The sequence below is a fragment of the Labeo rohita genome, chromosome 23 (assembly GCF_022985175.1).
Source record: "Labeo rohita strain BAU-BD-2019 chromosome 23, IGBB_LRoh.1.0, whole genome shotgun sequence".
In the NCBI taxonomy this organism is placed as follows: domain Eukaryota; kingdom Metazoa; phylum Chordata; class Actinopteri; order Cypriniformes; family Cyprinidae; genus Labeo; species Labeo rohita.
In genome coordinates this window covers 12,780,463-12,799,542 of record NC_066891.1, presented here as the reverse complement: position 1 = coordinate 12,799,542, position 19,080 = coordinate 12,780,463, and the positions used below count along the sequence as shown (strand labels likewise).

General features: G+C 37.4%; 1 protein-coding gene across 1 annotated transcript in view; it reads left to right on the top strand.

The window, feature by feature from the left end:
• Positions 1–19,080, top strand: part of huwe1 (HECT, UBA and WWE domain containing E3 ubiquitin protein ligase 1) — a 53,996-nt gene that overhangs the window by 21,328 nt on the left and 13,588 nt on the right. Inside the window, exons 36-64 of the mRNA XM_051095738.1 lie at positions 1,169–1,321; positions 1,457–1,584; positions 1,821–1,902; positions 3,409–3,585; positions 3,724–3,877; positions 4,962–5,320; positions 5,405–5,600; positions 5,701–5,868; positions 6,006–6,154; positions 8,084–8,150; positions 8,301–8,524; positions 8,674–8,885; positions 10,290–10,472; positions 10,760–10,932; positions 11,029–11,168; positions 11,260–11,335; positions 11,420–11,518; positions 11,655–11,782; positions 11,878–12,037; positions 12,689–12,917; positions 13,146–13,324; positions 13,398–13,487; positions 13,596–13,756; positions 15,426–15,471; positions 16,141–16,497; positions 16,775–16,985; positions 17,931–18,055; positions 18,136–18,359; positions 18,462–18,856. Of these exons, the coding sequence (XP_050951695.1) occupies positions 1,169–1,321; positions 1,457–1,584; positions 1,821–1,902; positions 3,409–3,585; positions 3,724–3,877; positions 4,962–5,320; positions 5,405–5,600; positions 5,701–5,868; positions 6,006–6,154; positions 8,084–8,150; positions 8,301–8,524; positions 8,674–8,885; positions 10,290–10,472; positions 10,760–10,932; positions 11,029–11,168; positions 11,260–11,335; positions 11,420–11,518; positions 11,655–11,782; positions 11,878–12,037; positions 12,689–12,917; positions 13,146–13,324; positions 13,398–13,487; positions 13,596–13,756; positions 15,426–15,471; positions 16,141–16,497; positions 16,775–16,985; positions 17,931–18,055; positions 18,136–18,359; positions 18,462–18,856 (5,045 nt within the window). The remainder of the gene's footprint in view (positions 1–1,168; positions 1,322–1,456; positions 1,585–1,820; positions 1,903–3,408; positions 3,586–3,723; positions 3,878–4,961; positions 5,321–5,404; positions 5,601–5,700; positions 5,869–6,005; positions 6,155–8,083; positions 8,151–8,300; positions 8,525–8,673; positions 8,886–10,289; positions 10,473–10,759; positions 10,933–11,028; positions 11,169–11,259; positions 11,336–11,419; positions 11,519–11,654; positions 11,783–11,877; positions 12,038–12,688; positions 12,918–13,145; positions 13,325–13,397; positions 13,488–13,595; positions 13,757–15,425; positions 15,472–16,140; positions 16,498–16,774; positions 16,986–17,930; positions 18,056–18,135; positions 18,360–18,461; positions 18,857–19,080) is intronic.

Sequence of the window (19,080 nt, the reverse complement as noted above, 5' to 3'; positions counted from 1 at the left end):
TGTAACGCAAAAAAACTGGATTTTTACGCCTATTTTGAATTTTACTCAAATACAAATACAAATACTTTTCCCCCTCAACAAATACAAATACAGATACAAATACCGGCTGCTTTGCACACCCCTAATATATATATATATATATATATATATATATATATATATATATATATATATATATATATATATATATATATATATATATATATATATATATATATATATATATATATATGTGTGTGTGTGTGTGTATGTGGTGTTGTTTTTTTTTTTTTTTTTTTTTTTTTTTTCCTTAGTTTCTCAGTAGAAAACATCAAACCATTAAGGCAGTACAGTTATATATGTATATATATAAAAAAAAAAAAAAAAGTATACACAAATGCAAATCCTTTAAGAAAACTAACCATGGCTTTACTATAGTAAAAATGCAGTATACTTTGTAATGCTAGAAGTAATACTTCACATGTGCTTCACTTTATTTTTGTTGTTTTTATTCGCTTGTTTTTTTTTTGTTTTTTTTTTTTTGTTTTTTTTTAGAATTTGAAATGGAAGACATTGTTCAATAAATGAAATAAAAAAAAAAAAAAGTAGTGCTGGGCAACGATTAATTGCATCCCAGATAAGTTTTAGTGTATGTAATGTATGTGTGTGTACTGTTTATATTTATTACATATATATACAAATACACACACATGCATGTATATATTTAAGAAAAATATGGTATGTTTATAATCTAAATTATCTGAATATAAATATACGTCTTGATGCTTGTAAATATTTTTAAAATATGTATAGTATGTGTGTCTTTATATATATATATATATATATATATATATATATATATATACACACAGTGCACACATATTATGTACACAACTTTTATTTTGGATGTGATTAATCGCAGTTAATCATTGCTCAGCACTACAAAAATGTACCATTTATTAATTACCACAATGCATAGCTATACGTAGGATTGCGACACACAAAAATTCATGATTGACAAGTGTAGGCTGTAATGTTGGTTACATTATTGTCAGCTGGCCCAAAATTCTCTCACACTGGGCCAAGGTCAGTAAGGCCATCCTTACTGTTTAGCCTATGTTGATTTCTGGGTAGGTTTTGAGTTAAAACTATGACCCTGTCCTCAGCTTGTTTGTGTATATTTCCAAAGGTGTGGGAGGCTGCCAACGTGTTGATAAAGGCTGCAGTGCCGCTAACAACCAGTGACACCAAGACAGTGTCTGAGTGGACGAGACAGATGGCAACCCTCCCCCAGGCCTCCAACCTGGCCACCCGCATCCTGCTGCTCACGCTGCTCTTTGAGGTACACGGTCTTGCACGGTCGGCTGCACACATCATCACTGTTTATTAGTGTATGTCCTCTAAAAGAATGTAAGGATCTGCATGCATGTAAATACTGTGCTGCTCTGATGGAAGCGTGTCATGCTTTGTGCCGCAGGAGCTGAAACTCTCATGTGCTCGGGTGGTGGAGAGCAGTGGTGTCTTGACTGTGCTGATTAAGCTGTTGGAGGTGGTGCAGCCCTGTCTGCAAGCTGCCAAAGAGCAGAAGGACATCCAAACACCCAAGTGAGTCCCTGTCCTTTCCCTGTCTGCATGAGTGATCAGTTTGCACTCAGACATCAGCATTCCTAGAAAGCTCTGCTGAGTCAAGCATGTTAGAAACGGTGACGCAGAATTTGTTTATGGAGGAATAATGTTACATTTACAGCCTTATGCAACACTATATAGCATTTTCAATGTAATAAGATATATAAACGGTATATTTCCCATGTCTGTTTTAACAATCCTGTGTTTATTTGTAGATGGATCACCCCTGTTCTTCTGCTTATTGACTTCTATGAGAAAATGGCTGTTTCATCCAAACGAAGAGCTCAGATGAATAAGGTTGGTTTCATATGAAGTACAAAGGCAGTTAGTTATACAGGGATCGTACAAGGTGATTAAAGTGCTTAAACTACTTGGATTTGAATCTTTGAAATTTAAGGCCTTGGAATACCCTTGAAAATAGCAATATTCCTGAAGAGGTACTTGAAAAGTACTTGAATTAGTGAAAGAAAATGTGTCTATGAAATAAGTGTTCATGTCAATAAGCACACATCTTTTCACGCAAAATTCACGCAATTCAAAAAACATACCTTTTTTGATTGTTTTCTGACATTAACTGAAATAATCAAGGTAAGCAAGTAGTAGTAAACATGGCTGAAGTTGCGAAAAGGAACAGATGAACCAAATCAATTGAGTCATTTACGCTGGAACCACTCTGATTGATTCAGATGTGTGACTTCGGTTATTCATTTCAAGCAATTCACTGGCAAAAACCAGATCACATTAAAAGTGTCATTCATTTTCGAATTTTGACATCGCTTGTAACAATTAAAAAAAAAAAAACAGAGCTTTTCAAAACTCTGAATCAGTTAAACCATTGCGTCCCAAAATGATCTCGTATTGCGAATCATTTGATTCAGGTTGGGACTTTAGAGTGCGTATTGCGAATCATTTGATTTGGGTCAGAACAGGTTTGTAAATCATTTAGCGATTTGAATGATTCAAATAAAATGATTCGTGATACGCAATTTAAAGTCCAGATCCTAATCGAATTCAGATCGTGGCTTGAGTGTGGATTGCGAATCTTTTGCTTTAAATCGGAACTTCAAAGTGTGGATCGTGAATCATTTAATTCAGATTGGGACTTTGATGCAGGTTTGCGAATCATTTGTTTCAGATCAGGATTTTGGAGTGATTTGGCGAATAATTTTATTTATTTATTTATTTTTTTAACAGTAGAAAACATCAGTTATAAAAACGAAACAAAGTATACACAAATACAAATTCCTTACTATAGTAAAAAGTGCAGTATGCTTTGCAATACTTTAGTAATGTGCTTCACATTATTTTTGCCATTTTTATTAGTATGTTTTTATTTATCTGTTTCTCTTTTTGTAGAGTTTGAAATGGAAGATTATTATTCAATAAGTTAGATCTCTGATTGAAGTCCTTGGTATTCAAAAAAGTAGTGCTTGAAAAGTCCTTAATTATTATTTATATTTTACAGTATCTGTACGAACCCTGGTTATAATTCTAAACTGTCAATAGACCATTTCGCTAGATGTAAACAACACTGGTCCAGAAGCACTTCCTGTTTTTTTGTTTTTTATTTTTTATTTTATTTCACATATACAAATACATCTTAAAGGTGCTAATGTAAAATTTTCATCCAGTCAAATGTTATGCTGGTTGTATTTTTTTGTGATGTTTGTGTAAAGTTAAAAAAAAAAAAGAAGAAATAAACAGGAAGTGCATCGGGACCAGTATGTTTACATCTGACGAATGGTCTATATAAGGTCTGTATCTAACGGAAGTGTTGTATTAACTTTATTCTTATCATCTTAGTACCTGCAGCCCAATGGGAATAACTGGCGCTGGTTTGACGACCGCTCAGGCCGCTGGTGCAGCTACAGTGCGAGTAACAACAGCACCATCGACTCTGCTTGGAGGGCAGGAGAGACCAGTGTCCGCTTCACTGCTGGCCGTAGAAGATACACTGTCCAGTTCAACACCATGGTGCAGGTAACAGCTACAACCTGGGAAAAGCACTTGTATTGTGGATTAGATAGAAATACAAATTTGATTCATTTATGCCAGTGTACATACACTATAAGTAGTAGATCTTTGTTTCTAGATTCTTTGTTTTTCTCTTTTTTTCAGGTGAATGAGGAGACTGGGAACAGAAGGCCAGTTATGTTGACTGTACAGCGGGTGCCACGCATGCCCAAGACCTCAAAATCCGGAAGTGTTACTGATGCAGAGAGAGAAGAGAGTGAGCAGAGAGCAAAGACTGAGGAGACACAAACTGACACAGGTGGAGAAACAACAAGCCGATGTAGTTTAAACAGTTTTTTATTGTGAGAGAGAGAAGAAAAGTTACTGAGTGCGTCATGTTTGAAATGAAAAATTAAATTGAATGAAATAAAATGATTAGATATAAATATTACAATTAAAATGTATTAGCATTCTGGATAATTTTTATGTATTTATTTGTATATTTTTAGTTTAATTAACACTGCCATTCAAAAGTTTGGGATCAGTAAGATTTTTATTTATTTATTTTTTAAGAAGTCTTATGCATTTATATATGTACTTATATATATTTATTTAATTCAAAATATAAAATCTAATTTATTTCTGTGATGCAAAGCTGATTTTTTTTCATCAGCCATTACTCCAGTCTTCGGTGTCGCATGATCTTTCAGAAATCATTCTCATATGTTAATTTATTATCAGTGTTGGAAATGGGGAATCTGTGATTATTTTTTTCCAGCATTCTTTCATGAAAAAAGCATTAACAATAACAGCATTTATTCATAATAGAAATCCTTTCAAACAATACGAGTCTTTACTATCACTTTTTTTCAATTTAACACATCCTTGCTAAATAAAAGTATTAATTTCTTTTAAAGAAAGAGAAAAAAATTACTGACCCCAAACTTTTAAATAAGTTTTATTCATCAAAAAATCCTGAAAAAAAAAGTATCACAGGTTCCAAAAAAATATTAGGCAGCAAAAGTTTCCAACATTCATAATAAATCAACATGTTAGAATGGTTTTTGAAGGATCATGTGACTGAAGACTGGAGTATTGATGCCAAAAATGCAGCTTTGTATCACAGGAATAAATTCTATTTAAAGTATATTAACACAAAAAACATTATTTTAAATTGCAATAATATTTCACAATGTTATAGGGTTTTTTTTGTATTTAATTGTATTTTTAAGCAAATAAACAGCCTTGATGAGGAAAAAATTCTTCTTTAAAAAAAACCTTTAAAATGTTACTCCAAACTTTTGAATGGCAGTGTATTTTTTGTTATATTTAATTGCATTTTTCTTTTATGACTTTTTTTCAGATTCCAGCTCTGTGGCTGTGGAGATGGCGCCCCCCGAAAGAAGAGTCAGAGCAGAAGGATTCAAGCACAGCAGCTCCATCTACCCTTCAGGACCCCTCTGGTTCTAGCGGTATTGTTGTACAGGGGCTGACGGAGGATATGATCACCGTTTTGATTCGCGCCTGTGTCAGCATGATCAGTGTTCCTGTGGATCCGGACACTTTGCACGCCACTTTGCGTCTCTGTCTGCGCCTCACGCGTACACACCATTACGCCATGATGTTTGCAGAACTCAAGAGCACTCGTATGATCCTGAACCTCACGCAGAGCTCAGGGTTCAACGGCTTCACCCCATTGGTCACTCTGCTCTTCCGTCACATCATAGAAGACCCAGCCACGCTGCGACACACTATGGAGAAGGTGCATATTCAGATGAAAGCTACATTTGTATTATCTGAAATAGTTTATCCTTATCTCACTGCTACATGCTCACTCTCTTCTCAGGTGGTACGGTCTGCTGTCACCAGTGGTGCAGGAAGCACTACATCAGGTGTGGTGTCAGGTAGTCTGGGCTCCAGGGAGATCAACTACATCTTACGTGTCCTCGGCCCAGCAGCCTGTCGCAACCCAGAGTGCTTTACAGAAACTGCCAAGAGCTGTATCCGAATTGCTCTCCCGGCCCCAAGAGGTGCTGGTACTGGTATGGTGGAAAATCCAGAAATTCTCCCAAAAATAATATATGATCATATGGTGGTGTTCTAAAGCTGAATAACCAATCACAATTTCTCTCCCTTAACCAGCCTCAGATGATGAGTTTGAGAACTTCAGAATTAAGGGTCCCAATGCTGTTCAGCTAGTGAAGACTACACCCCTGAAGCTGTCTCCACTGCCCTCCATACCAGAGACTATTAAAGAGGTCATCTATGACATGCTGAATGCCCTAGCAGCATATCACGCTCCAGAAGAGGGTAAGAAATATCGTTAGACAGAAAAATGAGAGCATGCGTTTTATTTAGTTCATGGTCCAGATCTATCAAGCTGTCATCTCTCATCAACATCCACTTCTCTTAATGCTCGGGGTCTGTTTGGGTTTGTTTATGTGTAGCAGAAAGAGGAGAGGAGCGGGCAGCAGCAGTACCGGGAAGTCAAGACCTGTGTCAGATTCTGCAGGATGTCGGTGATGATGTCTACCAGCAATACAGACTCACCAGACAAGGCAGTGATTTTGACTCACAGTCCGCCTTCCACATCAATGTAAGAGCCGACATGGTTTTGTATACGCTTCCGTTCAAAAGTTTGGGATTGGTAAGATTTTTAATGTTTTTAAACTAGTCTTTTCTGCTCTTCAAGGCTGTATTTATTTGATCAAAAATACAGAAAAACAGTAATATTGTGAAATATTGTTGCCATTTTAAAACAGTGGTTTTAATATTCTTTATAATTTATTTCTGTGATGCAAAGCTGAATTTTTATCAGGCATTACTGCAATCTTCAGTGTCACATGATCCATTCTAATATGCTGGTTTATCAATGTTGATAACAGTTGTGCTGCTTAATATTTTTTTGGAACCTGTGATTATTTTTTTTCTTTGAATAAAATCTCAAAAAGAACAGTGTTTGTTTAAATTAGAAATCTTTTGTAACAATGAACACTGTTGTTCAAAGTTTGGATTTTTTATTTCTATCTTTTGAAAGAAATTATTACTTTTATTCAGCACGGATGTGTTAAATTGATCAAAAGTGATTAGTAAAGACTTAAATTGTTAGAAAAGATTTCTGTTTTGAACAAATGCTGTTCTTTTGAACTTCTAATAATCAGAGAATCCTGAAAAAAGTATCACAGGTTCCAAAAATTATATTAATTATATTAACTGTTAATAATATTAACTGTTTCTGATGTTGATTATAAATTAGCATGTTAGAATGATTTCTAAAGGATCGTGTGACACCAAAAACTGTAGTAATGGCTTATGAAAATTCAGCTTTGCATCACAGAAATAAATTGTATCTTAAAGTATATCAAAATAGAAAACTGTTATCTTAAATTGCAGTAATATTATTTTTTTTCTGTATTTTTTTTTTGATCAAATAAATACAACTTTGAGCATAAGAGACTTAAAAAAACAAACAAAAAACAAATCTTACTGATCCCAAACTTTTAAACGGCAGTCTATGTTGTGTAAGGTCTGTCAGATTTTTGTGTGTTGCATCAATAGAGTGTCATAATTAGCATCACTTTTGACACTGAAGTATATACATTGTATCCAGATGTAACCCCCCCAGGTCTCCATAAGTTTAAAAAAAAAACAAAAAAAAAAAAACAAATTGAAAAATATTTGCATTTTGCTATACTAATGCCTACTGTTTTCTAAAATATGAAACTGTGTGTTTTTGTCATTTGGAGCAGGCAGTCTAAAAGCTTAGTGATCATTTAATGCAACTGCATGAATTCAGGGCACATTAGACAAATGTTTTTCTCTATTTTAAGTGTTTTTCCTATGAACTTCACCAAATGAATCAGCATGTGCCTCCACGTCACTCAAAGCAGCAACAGATAAAAGGAACACTCATACTTGGCAGTATTCTTCCATTTATTTATGCCAAGGCCTTTTGACACTGAACATGTGAACACCTAGCGTGCAGGTGTGAATTAGCAGAAGGAGATCATTCGTTTCACGTTTGGTGTAAAAGCACCGCTCATCTTCGATTCACCTCGCTTTTTTGCATCGTGCCCAGTGTGAAATGGCCTTTAACAGTTGACTATTAAAGCCATTGAGAATATTGGAACTCTGATTTATGCTTTATTAATGACCTCAAAGTGTGTGCTTTGCTGCATAGATTTTTTTTTTCCTTTTTGGAATAATCAGATGAGTTCTTACTGGTGGATTAGTGGAAAAAAATGTACATTAAAACATTTAGATGAACTAAGGGTAGCAAAAAACTGCCTCAACACTTTATCCTTTACATAGCACACAGTTAAGGTTGTCAAGGCCTGCTCCAATGCCATGACATGAGTTTTTTGCATGTACAACACTACTCGTGTTCTCTTCACAAAATGTTTGTACATTCTAGTTCAACTAGCTGTCTATGAAAAACACAAGTAACCCCAAGTGTATGTGTACTATAATGGGCTCAGAAATGTGGGATTTGCATTAATAGCGGGTGTTAATTATACTCTATCAGACTCAGGTGTTTGCTGCAGATGGTGCTGTTGCAGAATCCTCCCAATCTGGAACTCCACAGGGAGAAGGTGTGAACCGCTATGCACGCACGCAAACACTCTCAAACACAGAACTCAAAATCTTTCTTTATACAGTGACCGTATTTTCTCACTTTTCCTGGTTTCTTGACTTGCCCTTGTATTTGACTTGCCCTGTCATTGCTCTTTCTCTGTCTCTAGCCTCTACGCCTGAGGAGATGCGTGAAGAGAAAAAGGAGCAGGAGGGAGAGAAGGGAGCTTCCTCGGAGGAGAGCCGAGCTGCCAAAGCTAAGGCCAGCAAACCCCTGATGCCTACCTCTACCATCCTGAGGCTGCTTGCAGAGCTGGTGCGCTCCTATGTTGGCATCGCCACTCTCATCACCTCTTACAACTACACAGCTGGCCAGTCAGAGCTCATTAAGGAGGTGAGGCACATTGGTTGAAGTGTTTCTGGGCAAATGTTTCACTTTTCACATCATACTGTTTTTAGAGAACTTAACTTTTTTTAAAAAATGTTTAATCTTAGCAAACCTCATTTGTAATGTGTAACAATTGTGACCCTATGTATGTACAGGATTGCAGTGTGCTGGCATTTGTTTTGGACCACTTGCTCCCACACACCCAGAACTCTGAGGACAAGGACACCCCTGCCCTTGCGCGCCTTTTCCTGGCCAGCCTCGCTGCAGCTGGCACAGGCACTGATGCCCAGGCGGCCCTGGTCAATGAGGTCAAGGCTGCTTTGAGTCGAGCCCTGGGCATGGCAGAAGGCACAGAGAAACACGCCCGGTGAGTTTAGTTGTACTAAAATTGTCTTTTAAACAACTGACCTATCGGTACGCCCCTCTCCTCGAACGCAGATGGGCCAGTGGCAGCTGAGTATCAGTTGCATGGGGACCGGAACTCGGACATCTTTAGGTTTCAGCGCCATAGACAAACATTGGAAGATCCAAAGCTCTCATCGGTTTGGTGTTTATGATTTAAAAATAGTAAAACGATGTGTCTGGGGTACTTGTAACACTGATTCCATGTATCCTGAGAGGATAGGCAATAGAAATTGGAATTTATTTTACTATTCAGTATTCATTTTCTGATTGTCATACTCTGTTACAATTTTCATCTGCTCAAGTGGAACGTTAATCTTGTGCTTCGCCAAGATATCTCTGGCTGAAACCTACATTAAATGTTTAATTGTTTGTTTGTTGTTTTATTTTATTTTTTTCCCTTTTTCTTTTATCCCAACCTTGGTTAATTGGCCAAAATATTTATTTTATTTTCTATTATTATTATTATTATTATTATTATTATTATTATTATTATTATTATTATTATTATTATTATTATTATTTTTTTTTTTTTAGTTTAGCTTTCCATGTTAATGTACAAACCTAAATAACTAACTGTTGTCACTTTGTGTACAAAAACACACAAACAAAGGTCTAAATATGTTTATTTATTTTTTTTAATGTTTATTTGTTCCCTTCTTTTGCTCCTTTTTCTTTCAGACAAAAGTCTGTGTTTTTGTTTGTTTGTTTGTTTTTGGTTTGATTCCCCCCCCTTTTTTCTTTTATCCCAACCTTGGTTAATTTGCCCACAATATTTTTTCTTTTATTTTCTATGCTAATGCACAAACCTAAATGGCTAACTGTTATCTGTGTACAATTTAGGTCAAAAACACAAACAAAGGTCTATATGTTTTTTTTTTTTTTTTTTTTTTTTTTTTTTTTTCCCCTTTTTTCTTTTATCTCAACCTGGGTTAATTGGCCAAAATAATTTTATTTATTTATTTATTTTTTATTTATTTTTTTTTTCTCCATGCCATTGTACAAACCTAAATGGCTAACTGTTGTCACTTTGTGTACAATGTAGGTCAAAAACACACAGGTCTACATTTCCGTGCCTCTCCATATTAAACTGGTTAAAAATCTTTCATATATCCCTCCACGGCATATTTAAGTTCTACCTGAATGCTCCTCGGCGAAAAGTGGTCCTTCTGTGTCCAAAATTTATCAGAAACATATTGGGACAAGGTTTTTGCAGTGACCGCTATCATTGTAAGACAGTTAGCAACTCTGTTTGTTTGTCTGAGGCAGCAGGGGGCGGGGCTTACCAATTGGTCAATTAAAATACCTGGAATGTACTTAATTTGATATGTAAAAACTTGACTTAACTTTGACTTTTCTCTGTTTGCAGCTTGCAAGCAGTGATGTGTATCATCAGCACCATTATGGAGTCGTGTCCTTCCACCTCCAGCTTCTACAGCACAGCCACAGCCAAGACCCAGCACAACGGCATGAACAATATCATCAGACTCTTTCTGAAGAAAGGCCTTGTCAATGACCTTGCCCGTGTGCCTCACAGCCTTGATTTATCCAGGTATCACATAATAACAATTATAAGAATAGTAACAAACATTTGATGTTAGTATGATATAAGTTTTATTTAAGGCAAATATTTAATTGTTTTTTTTTTCTTCTTTTATCCCAACCTTGGTTAATTGCCCCTTTTTTTTTTTTTCTTTTTATTGTTTTTTTTTTTTTTTTTTTAATTGTTTTTTTTTTTTTTTTCCCCGTTTTATCACAACCTTGGTTAATTGCCCCCCAAAATTTTATTTTATTTTATTTTTATTTCTCATTGCCATTTCTCATTTTGGTTTCATGCAGTCCTAACATGGCAAACACAGTAAATGCTGCTCTGAAGCCTTTGGAGACATTGTCACGAATCGTGAACCAGCCTAGCAGCCTGTTTGGTGGTAAAGGGGGATCCAGCAAAAACAAGACTGAGCATGACACTGTTGGCACAGTCAGGGACAGCAACAGCAACACCCAAGATCAAGGTAATGCTCATATCGTTGTATCCATACTCTGCTGAGTTAAAGTAATCAGTGTCCTTACCGAGTATTGTGTGTTTTAATGGCTGATATTATGTACAGGGGAGGCAGGCGAGGCAGAGCCAGCAGAGAATCGTGATCGTGGTCAAGCAACAGATGCCGACCTGATGGATGGAGAAACCGAGGGAGACACCGTGGTCATTGCTGGACAGCCTGAGGTGCTGAGCACTCAGGCCATGCAGGTTAGAAGCACAGTAGTTTATGGATGACATCTGTTGACGAATATGAAAATCCTTCTCCAGCTAAACAATGTTTGTTATTCATACATTGTAGGTGGAGAATGAGTTGGTGGATCTGATCGATGAACTTTTAGAAAGAGATGCAGGAACTGTTAATAGCACCATCATCGGTAAGTGATTTCTTTGATTCCTGGCCAAATATGAAAGCTATACAGAGTTGGATATGTTTTTAATTCGGTTTTACTGTTAATCAGTGGGTCGCTCTGGCGAGGACGAGTCTCAAGAGGACGTGCTGATGGATGAAGCTCCTTCCAATATGAGTCAGGCCTCCACTCTCCAAGCCAACAGAGAGGGTAGGACGTGAATCTCCTACGTATTCGCTCTTGGCACTTCGGATGACAATGAAATCATTGGGAATTTTCGTTCCCAGTTTCTTTATACCATCTTGGGGAAGATCCTGTGGTCATTTTGTTTTCTTTACTCATTTAGACTCTATGAACATCCTCGAGCCAGAAGATGAGGAGCACACACAGGAGGAAGACTCCAGCGGTAGCAACGAGGATGAGGATAGTCAAGATGAGGAGGAAGAGGAGGAGGAAGAAGAGGAGGAGGATCAGGTAATACTGTAGTTGAAAAGCAAAGTTGTAAACCACTGTGGAAAAGTGATCTCTGTATTTTTCTACATTTTTCTCATTGTGTTATGTGTTCTCAGGATGATGAGGAGGGAGATGAGGATGACGATGATGAAGGCTCAGAAATGGAACTGGATGAAGATTTTCCTGATATCAATGCCGCTCCACACATTCGTTTTGAGAGATTTGACCGAGACGATGACCTCATCATTGAGTTTGATAACATGTTCTCCACATCTGGTAAGAAAGTAATATTGTAGAATTAAAATTGATTAAACATCTTTTAGCTACTGTACATTTGTTAGTTTTGAATTAGTCAAAGTAGTTTGAGTTAAACAGTCGATAGATAGATAGATGTATAGAAAGATAGATTGGTAGATTTATTTTAATTTTTTTTTTTAATTTTTTTTTTTTTTTTAATTAATTTATTTTATTTTATAATATTTTATTTTTTTATTTTTGTTTTATTTTTAATTTAATTTAATTTATTTTTTATTAAAATATTTATTTAATTTTATTTTAATTTTATTTATTTTTATTTTAAATTTATTTTTTATTTTATTTTAATTTATTTTCGTTATTTTTATTTTTATTTATTTATTTTTTTAAATTTTATTTTGAATTGAATTGAATTTTTTTTTTTTATTTAATTTTATTTTGAATTTATTTTGAATTTTATTTTTGATTTAATTTTATTTTGAATTTTATTCATTTTTATTTGTTTTGTTTAATTTTATTTTATTTTTTAAAATTTAATTTAATTTAATTTAATTTAATTTAATTTAATTTAATTTAATTTAATTTATTTAATTTTTACTTTTTTTTGTTTTGTTTTGTTTTGTTTTGACCAAATGGGTCACGTCCATTCTTTCTGTCTTTTGTGCACTTTAGCTGACATCCCTCCCTCACCAGGAAATATCCCCAGCTCCCACCCTCTGATGGTGCGTCACGCTGACCATGGCTCACTGACTCTGGGGGGATCAGGCACCAGCAGCAGATTGGCTCAGGGCATGGGACGCAGCCAACGATCTCTCCGCCAGCTCACAGCCAACACAGGTCACACGGTCCATGTACACTACCCTGGTAACCGTCAGCCCAACCCTCCTCTCATCTTGCAGAGGTGAGTCCTTTAATGAACTTGGATATGCGATTACATGCTTTAGAGTGGTGCAGAAATTTGCACACTTTATCTATAAAGTTTGATTGTTCTTTTTCCCCTTCAAAAATCACAGCTTTCTTTGCTGTTCTTGGTTTCTTCTAGTTTCAATATTGCAAATACCATAAATGAGACTCATTTGCAATTCTGTTTGGTGCCACTTCAGTTTCTAAACCCTTTTATGTGTCTCAGATTATTGGGCCCCAGTGCTGCAGCTGATATCTTGCAGCTGTCAAGCTCTCTGCCTCTGCAGTCTCGCGGTCGTGCGCGTTTACTGGTGGGAAATGAGGACGTGCACATTATTGCCCGTTCGGATGATGAGCTACTGGATGACTTCTTCCATGAGCAGAGTAGCACTGGAGGACAAGCTGGTGAGTCTCCCACAGACAATCTGCTTTAAATGAACAGCTATAGATGCAACTGCTAAACCCTCATGTTTTACAGGCACCCTTTCAAGCATCCCGACCGCCTTAACCAGATGGACGGATGAGTGTAAAGTCTTGGATGCTGAGAGCATGCATGACTGTGTGGCAGGTGAGACCATCTCAAAATGAATATATCACCATCTGTTGTTTATGCACTGCAGGAAGAACTGCTATAGGAGTTTGTCTCTAATGTCAAGTCTTGTGCTTGGACTCTCAGTGGTGAAGGTCCCCATACTGCAGCACCTGGAGAGCTTGCGTGATGAGGAGTTGGAAGAGCGCAGGGAGAAGAGGAGAAGACAGTTGGCAGAGGAAGAGGAGACAGCCAAACAGAATGAGAGTTCTGCAGCTGGAGAAGAGACCCGGGAACAGAGCCTACAGGTAAAAGAGAGTGAAATGTGAATAAATAAAGATAGAAGATACGTTTGAAAGATTAAACTGTAGTATAGTCTATAGGCTGTATTGCAGAGAGGCGCCTCTATTATAGACATTTTGTTGATTTATAACGGTAGCAATTAGGAATTAGGTCACACTTTTGAATGTTGCTCATCCATTTATACGCTACTGTACAAGATTTTTAGTTTTCTAAAAATGTTTTTGAAGAGAAGTCACCGAGGCTGCCTTTATTTGGTCAAAAATACAGTGCAACGATGATATTGTGAAAGTATTACAATTTAAAATAGTAAAATGCAATTTAAAATGTAATTTATTCCATATAATTTATTTATTCAACAGCCATTACTTCAGTTTTCAATGTACATGATCCTTCAGAAATGATTTGAAAATGCTGATTTGGTGCTCAGCTGTATTTTTAATTATTATTAATGTTGAATGAAATGGATGTTTTTGTGAAAACTAAGAAACATTTTTTTAAGGATTCCTTAAATAGAAAGCTAAAAAAAAACATTTATTTGAAATAGAATGTTTTACCAATGTACTGTTTTGCTTTTTATTTAATGTAAAACAGCTGTTATTATGCTAATGGAACTCTTCATCATTCATTTGTTATGAGTTCTCTTTTGATTTGTTCTATAATGTGGGGGAAAACAAATTCTGTAGATACAGTGGTGGCTGTTAGAACACTGATGAAATAAAAAACACCAGCTAAAAATGGTTATAGGTCAGTTATTTCTATCTTTTGCTGTAGTTTGTCAAAAGGAAATATCTGTTTACATTTCCAAACATTCATTTTGCCATTATTGTAATAGTCCAGTGAGATTTTTTTTGTTTGCACAAGTAGTCTGATAACAGACAGTGCTCCACGCAGAGATCAGATCTCATCATTCAGTCTGTCTGGAAAGAAACAGACGAACTTAGACTAAATCCATACGAACTGTGGCAACATCTCCAAGATGCTTCAAGAAACCTACTTGCAAAGCTACAGTACTGTAATGCTGTAAAATGAGGATGCTGTCAAAAATAATGTCATAAATGGATTTTCTATATCAATTAACCTCTATTAACTTCTATTAAATCAACATTTGTTCTGAACGTCTTTTGCGTTTAAAGCAGCATTTGCCCTAAGTGCTCTTGTGCATAGTGTTTTTTTTTTTTTTTTTTAGGTAGCTTTGCACGTAGGTTTCTTAAAGCATCTTGGAGACGTTGCCACAGTTCTTCTGGATTTAGTCTGTCTCAGTTTGTTCTGTTTCTTCATGTCATTCCAGACAGATTTGATGATTATGATGATATCAGATCTATGTGTGGAGAGCTGGCTGTTGTCAGACTCCTTGTGCAAACAAAAATCTCACTGCAATTACAATTAATGGCAAAACAAATGTTTGGAAATGTAAACCGATATTTCCTACTGACACAATACAGCAAAAGATAGAAATAACTGAATTAAAACCATTTTTAGCTGGTGAAAATACTAGTGTTCTAATAATTTTGGCCACCACTATACACTGCTGTGATTTATAAGATTTTGGATTGAATTAGATCAGTACTGATTTACAGCAGGAAGATGGGTATCAGCCCAAACACAGGTCACATTCCTAATTCAGTGTCTGTTTCACAGTAAGCTTAGATTAATTTTTGCTTTTATGTCCAACAGGGCTCTGGGCTTGGAACAGTAAATGGAGCAGGAGAGAACACTGCAGGTAAGAGCACTGCATGTTTTACAGAAATTAATGATAATAATGTTTTGGTGCTTGTTTTTAACTGTGAATCAAATTTTTCTGAAATGTAAAAATTGAATCTCACACGTCATTATGAAAAACCAGGCCTCTGGATGAGTTCTTCTGTGGGCTGTGGGATGAGGTAGTAGTTTGTATAGTTTTAGGATCACACCAGATCTGGGAGATAACTATACAGTCTACTGTCTTTCCCACGGTAACCGCTTCAACAGCTGGATGATCCTCCCGCCTGTCTCCATTACTGTGGTAACTGCTGCTAGGCAACAATCAATTGCTTAATCAATCAATTGTTTCTAGGCAACTGCTCTATATGAATTGCATTCATCACATTAATTTCAGTATGAACACTTTTTTTTTTTTTTTTGCCTTTGGCTGTAATATGTTTGAATGTAATTATTGTCTTTAGTTGGGTGAGGCCACAGTGGCTGTGTTGTGGTGAGGTAGTAAGTTGTGTTGTTGTTGGGGATCAGTGTAGTGTGGCCCTCGAAGGAGATAACTATACAATTTACTGCCTTCCTCACTGCAGACCCTCAATCACATGCCCTTTTACTGCTGAGCTACAGTGTTTTTTACTTTGTTTGTCTTAACTAATGTCCGCAACACTCATTTCTTCTCATTCTGTATTTTGGTCAGAAGGAGAACAGGCCCAGAGTGGAGTGTCATCCTGCCTGGACCCTCCTCGCACCTCTGAGGGTTTCCTCACAGCGCCCCCATCCGGAGAAGTCACCCCAACCACCCCTGCCCCGCACGAGCAAGCCCTCGTGTCTCTGGAAACAGCCATCAGTCAGCAGGTGCACCAGCCAATCACGGAGCTGCTGCTGGCTGACTCCAATCCTGACTCTCACGGAGCCTTGGCAGGGGCGGGGCTTCCCCAGCTCTCAGCACCCGATAGGCCGAATTGTGATGCAGAAGCATCTCAGATGGAGATGTCACCTGCACCCACTATTGGTGAGAGAGGAGGAGGAGGAGCATTGGATGCAGTCAGGGAAGGTAGATTAACTTTGAATCCTGTAAAATTAAATTTTACGCACTGTGGTTTGGTGGAGTGGCATTCACAGCACAGTGAATTCCTTATTCTCATTTAAAATGCCACAGCTAAATGATCTGTGAAAAGGCTGGGCCTTTATCAGAATTGTTGTATAATCCCACTGCATTCTACATGCAACTACTGCATGTACGTTTCCCCGACTTTTACATTGCGTATGTTGAATTGTCTACCAATTGCGAACATGATTTGAGTTTTTTCCCCCTGCTGTCTTTGTCTTAGCTTCTCTCAGTCCAGATATAGCTGAAAGTTCAGAGCCTGTGCCAGTGGGTGTGTCTCAGCTTGAGGGTTCACCCATGGATACAAGCAGTCCCGCCTCAGGAACACAGGAAGAGCCAGCTGCCAGCTCCGCTCCACCCAATCACATGTCTCAGGAACTGTCAGGAAGTGGTGACAGTGGCCTCACAGACAGGCAAACAGATGCAGAAACAGGGTGAGTATTTGGACCAGGGCTCTATGCTTACTTTTCTTTTTAGGAGCACTGTCAAAATTTCAGGAGCACCTTCTAATTAAAACAACAGAATAAGAATATGTAGAATAAGAAGAATAAGTTATCAATCAAATAAAATCAGTATTAAGATAATTTGTACAACAGAGGTGGCACAGAAGAACACAAAAGTGGCTTTAGATGTAGTTTTGTTTAATGAGGCTCAGAGGTGGCATGAGGGCAATCAAATTCATAAATTCATGTTGAGATTGTTTTAAATATAATTTTTTGAATAGCACAAGTCACTGGTTTAATTACTGAATCATTCATTCGATTCTTTCAAATGGCTGATTCATTCAGGAGTAAATCAGGTGACTTTCTTTATGAATGGGTAATTGAATCACTGACTCACTAGATTTGTTTAAAATCGCGCGTTCATTCATAAATGAAACACCGCTGTGTTTGAATGGAGATGCACGGCAGAGATGTTTTAAACTATTTTTGGTGCCGAAATAGAGCAAAATCAGGCAATAGTGTCATAGTCAGAAAATGTAAGTCATTTAATATTAACTTCTTGTTTATTTAACTGTTGTATCAAATCCGTATCTCATTTACAAACTCCATAAAAAATCATTAAAAGCTTTCACTCCCCTTAGTTCAATGCGATTTCACAAAGTTCCATTATAATCAACGAAGCTCTTTACACTGCACAATGAATCTCTTATTTACACTCTCTCTACACTTTATGAATGGATTGAGATATGTCTGTCGAGTCTCATCGAGTCAGTCACACTGGTGCTTCTAAAACATTTTTCATAGTCACATGCAGTACTTTTTCAGTCGTAAATGCAACTGAAATTGTCGCACTGATTTGGACCACAGTACCTATGAATAATGTACTTGGTTTTGTATGACTATTGAATTCTTATCATAGTATGATCTTTATTTCAGCTCAACTTCTGTTTCATCTCCTGGTGAGACCATGCCTCGGAGTGACAGTGCAGATAGCCAATCGCAGGCCATCCAGGAGGAGCCCCTCCCATCTACCAGCAATGACGAGGATGACCCTCTGGCAGGTAGGTGTTTCAGCTTAGTTTGATGTTTATAGAACCATACCTCAACTTTGTATCACATTTTTTTTGCCACTTCCTTGCAGGCATCAGTCTGCCAGAAGGTGTGGACCCATCTTTCTTGGCAGCACTGCCTGAAGACATCCGTCGGGAAGTGCTGCAGAACCAGCTGGGAATCAGACCTCCTTCTCGGCCTCCTGTCGCCTCCACGTTGGCGTCGTCAGCTAGCACTGTGCTGGGAGGAGGGCCAGGGGTTACTGAGGTCAGCCCAGAATTCCTAGCTGCCCTCCCACCTGCAATTCAGGAAGAGGTATGAGTAACAATTGGAGAGAACTTGGGGAAAAAAAACAGAAAAAGCTTTCTGAACATGATGTTTGATGCATGTTTTTGTTTTTTTGTTATGTGCTTTCAGGTCTTGGCCCAGCAGAGGGCGGAGCAGCAGCGTCGAGAGTTATCTCAACAACCCACACAGGGAGATCAACCTCTGGACCCTGTCACGTTCATCCAGACCCTGCCCTCTGAGTTGCGGCGGTCTGTTCTGGAGGACATGGAGGATAGCGTGCTGGCGGTCATGCCCCCAGATATTGCAGCAGAAGCTGCAGCACTGCGGAGGGAACAGGAGGCCAGGCAGAGACAGCTGATGCATGAGAGGTTGTTCGGTCACAGCTCTTCCTCAGCCCTGTCCGCCATCCTACGCTCACCTGCCTTCACAAGCCGTCTCGGCGGCAACCGTGGGGTACAATACACTCGATTGGCTGTGCAAAGAGGAGGGACGTTTCAAATGGGAGGGAGTGCCAATCACAGCCGGTGAGTGTGACTATGAATAGGGTTTGATGCTTGAAAAAATTCTGAGCACATAAATGGTAATTCTCTCTATATACAGTTGAAGTCAAAAGTTTACAATCTGCAAAAAGTAAACATTTTGCAGATTCTGCAAGGTGTATGTAAACTTTTTGACTTCAACTGTATATTGAGTAGTTCACACATACAAATGCAATTTACAGTTTATACATCTATTTTAGTTGAATGCT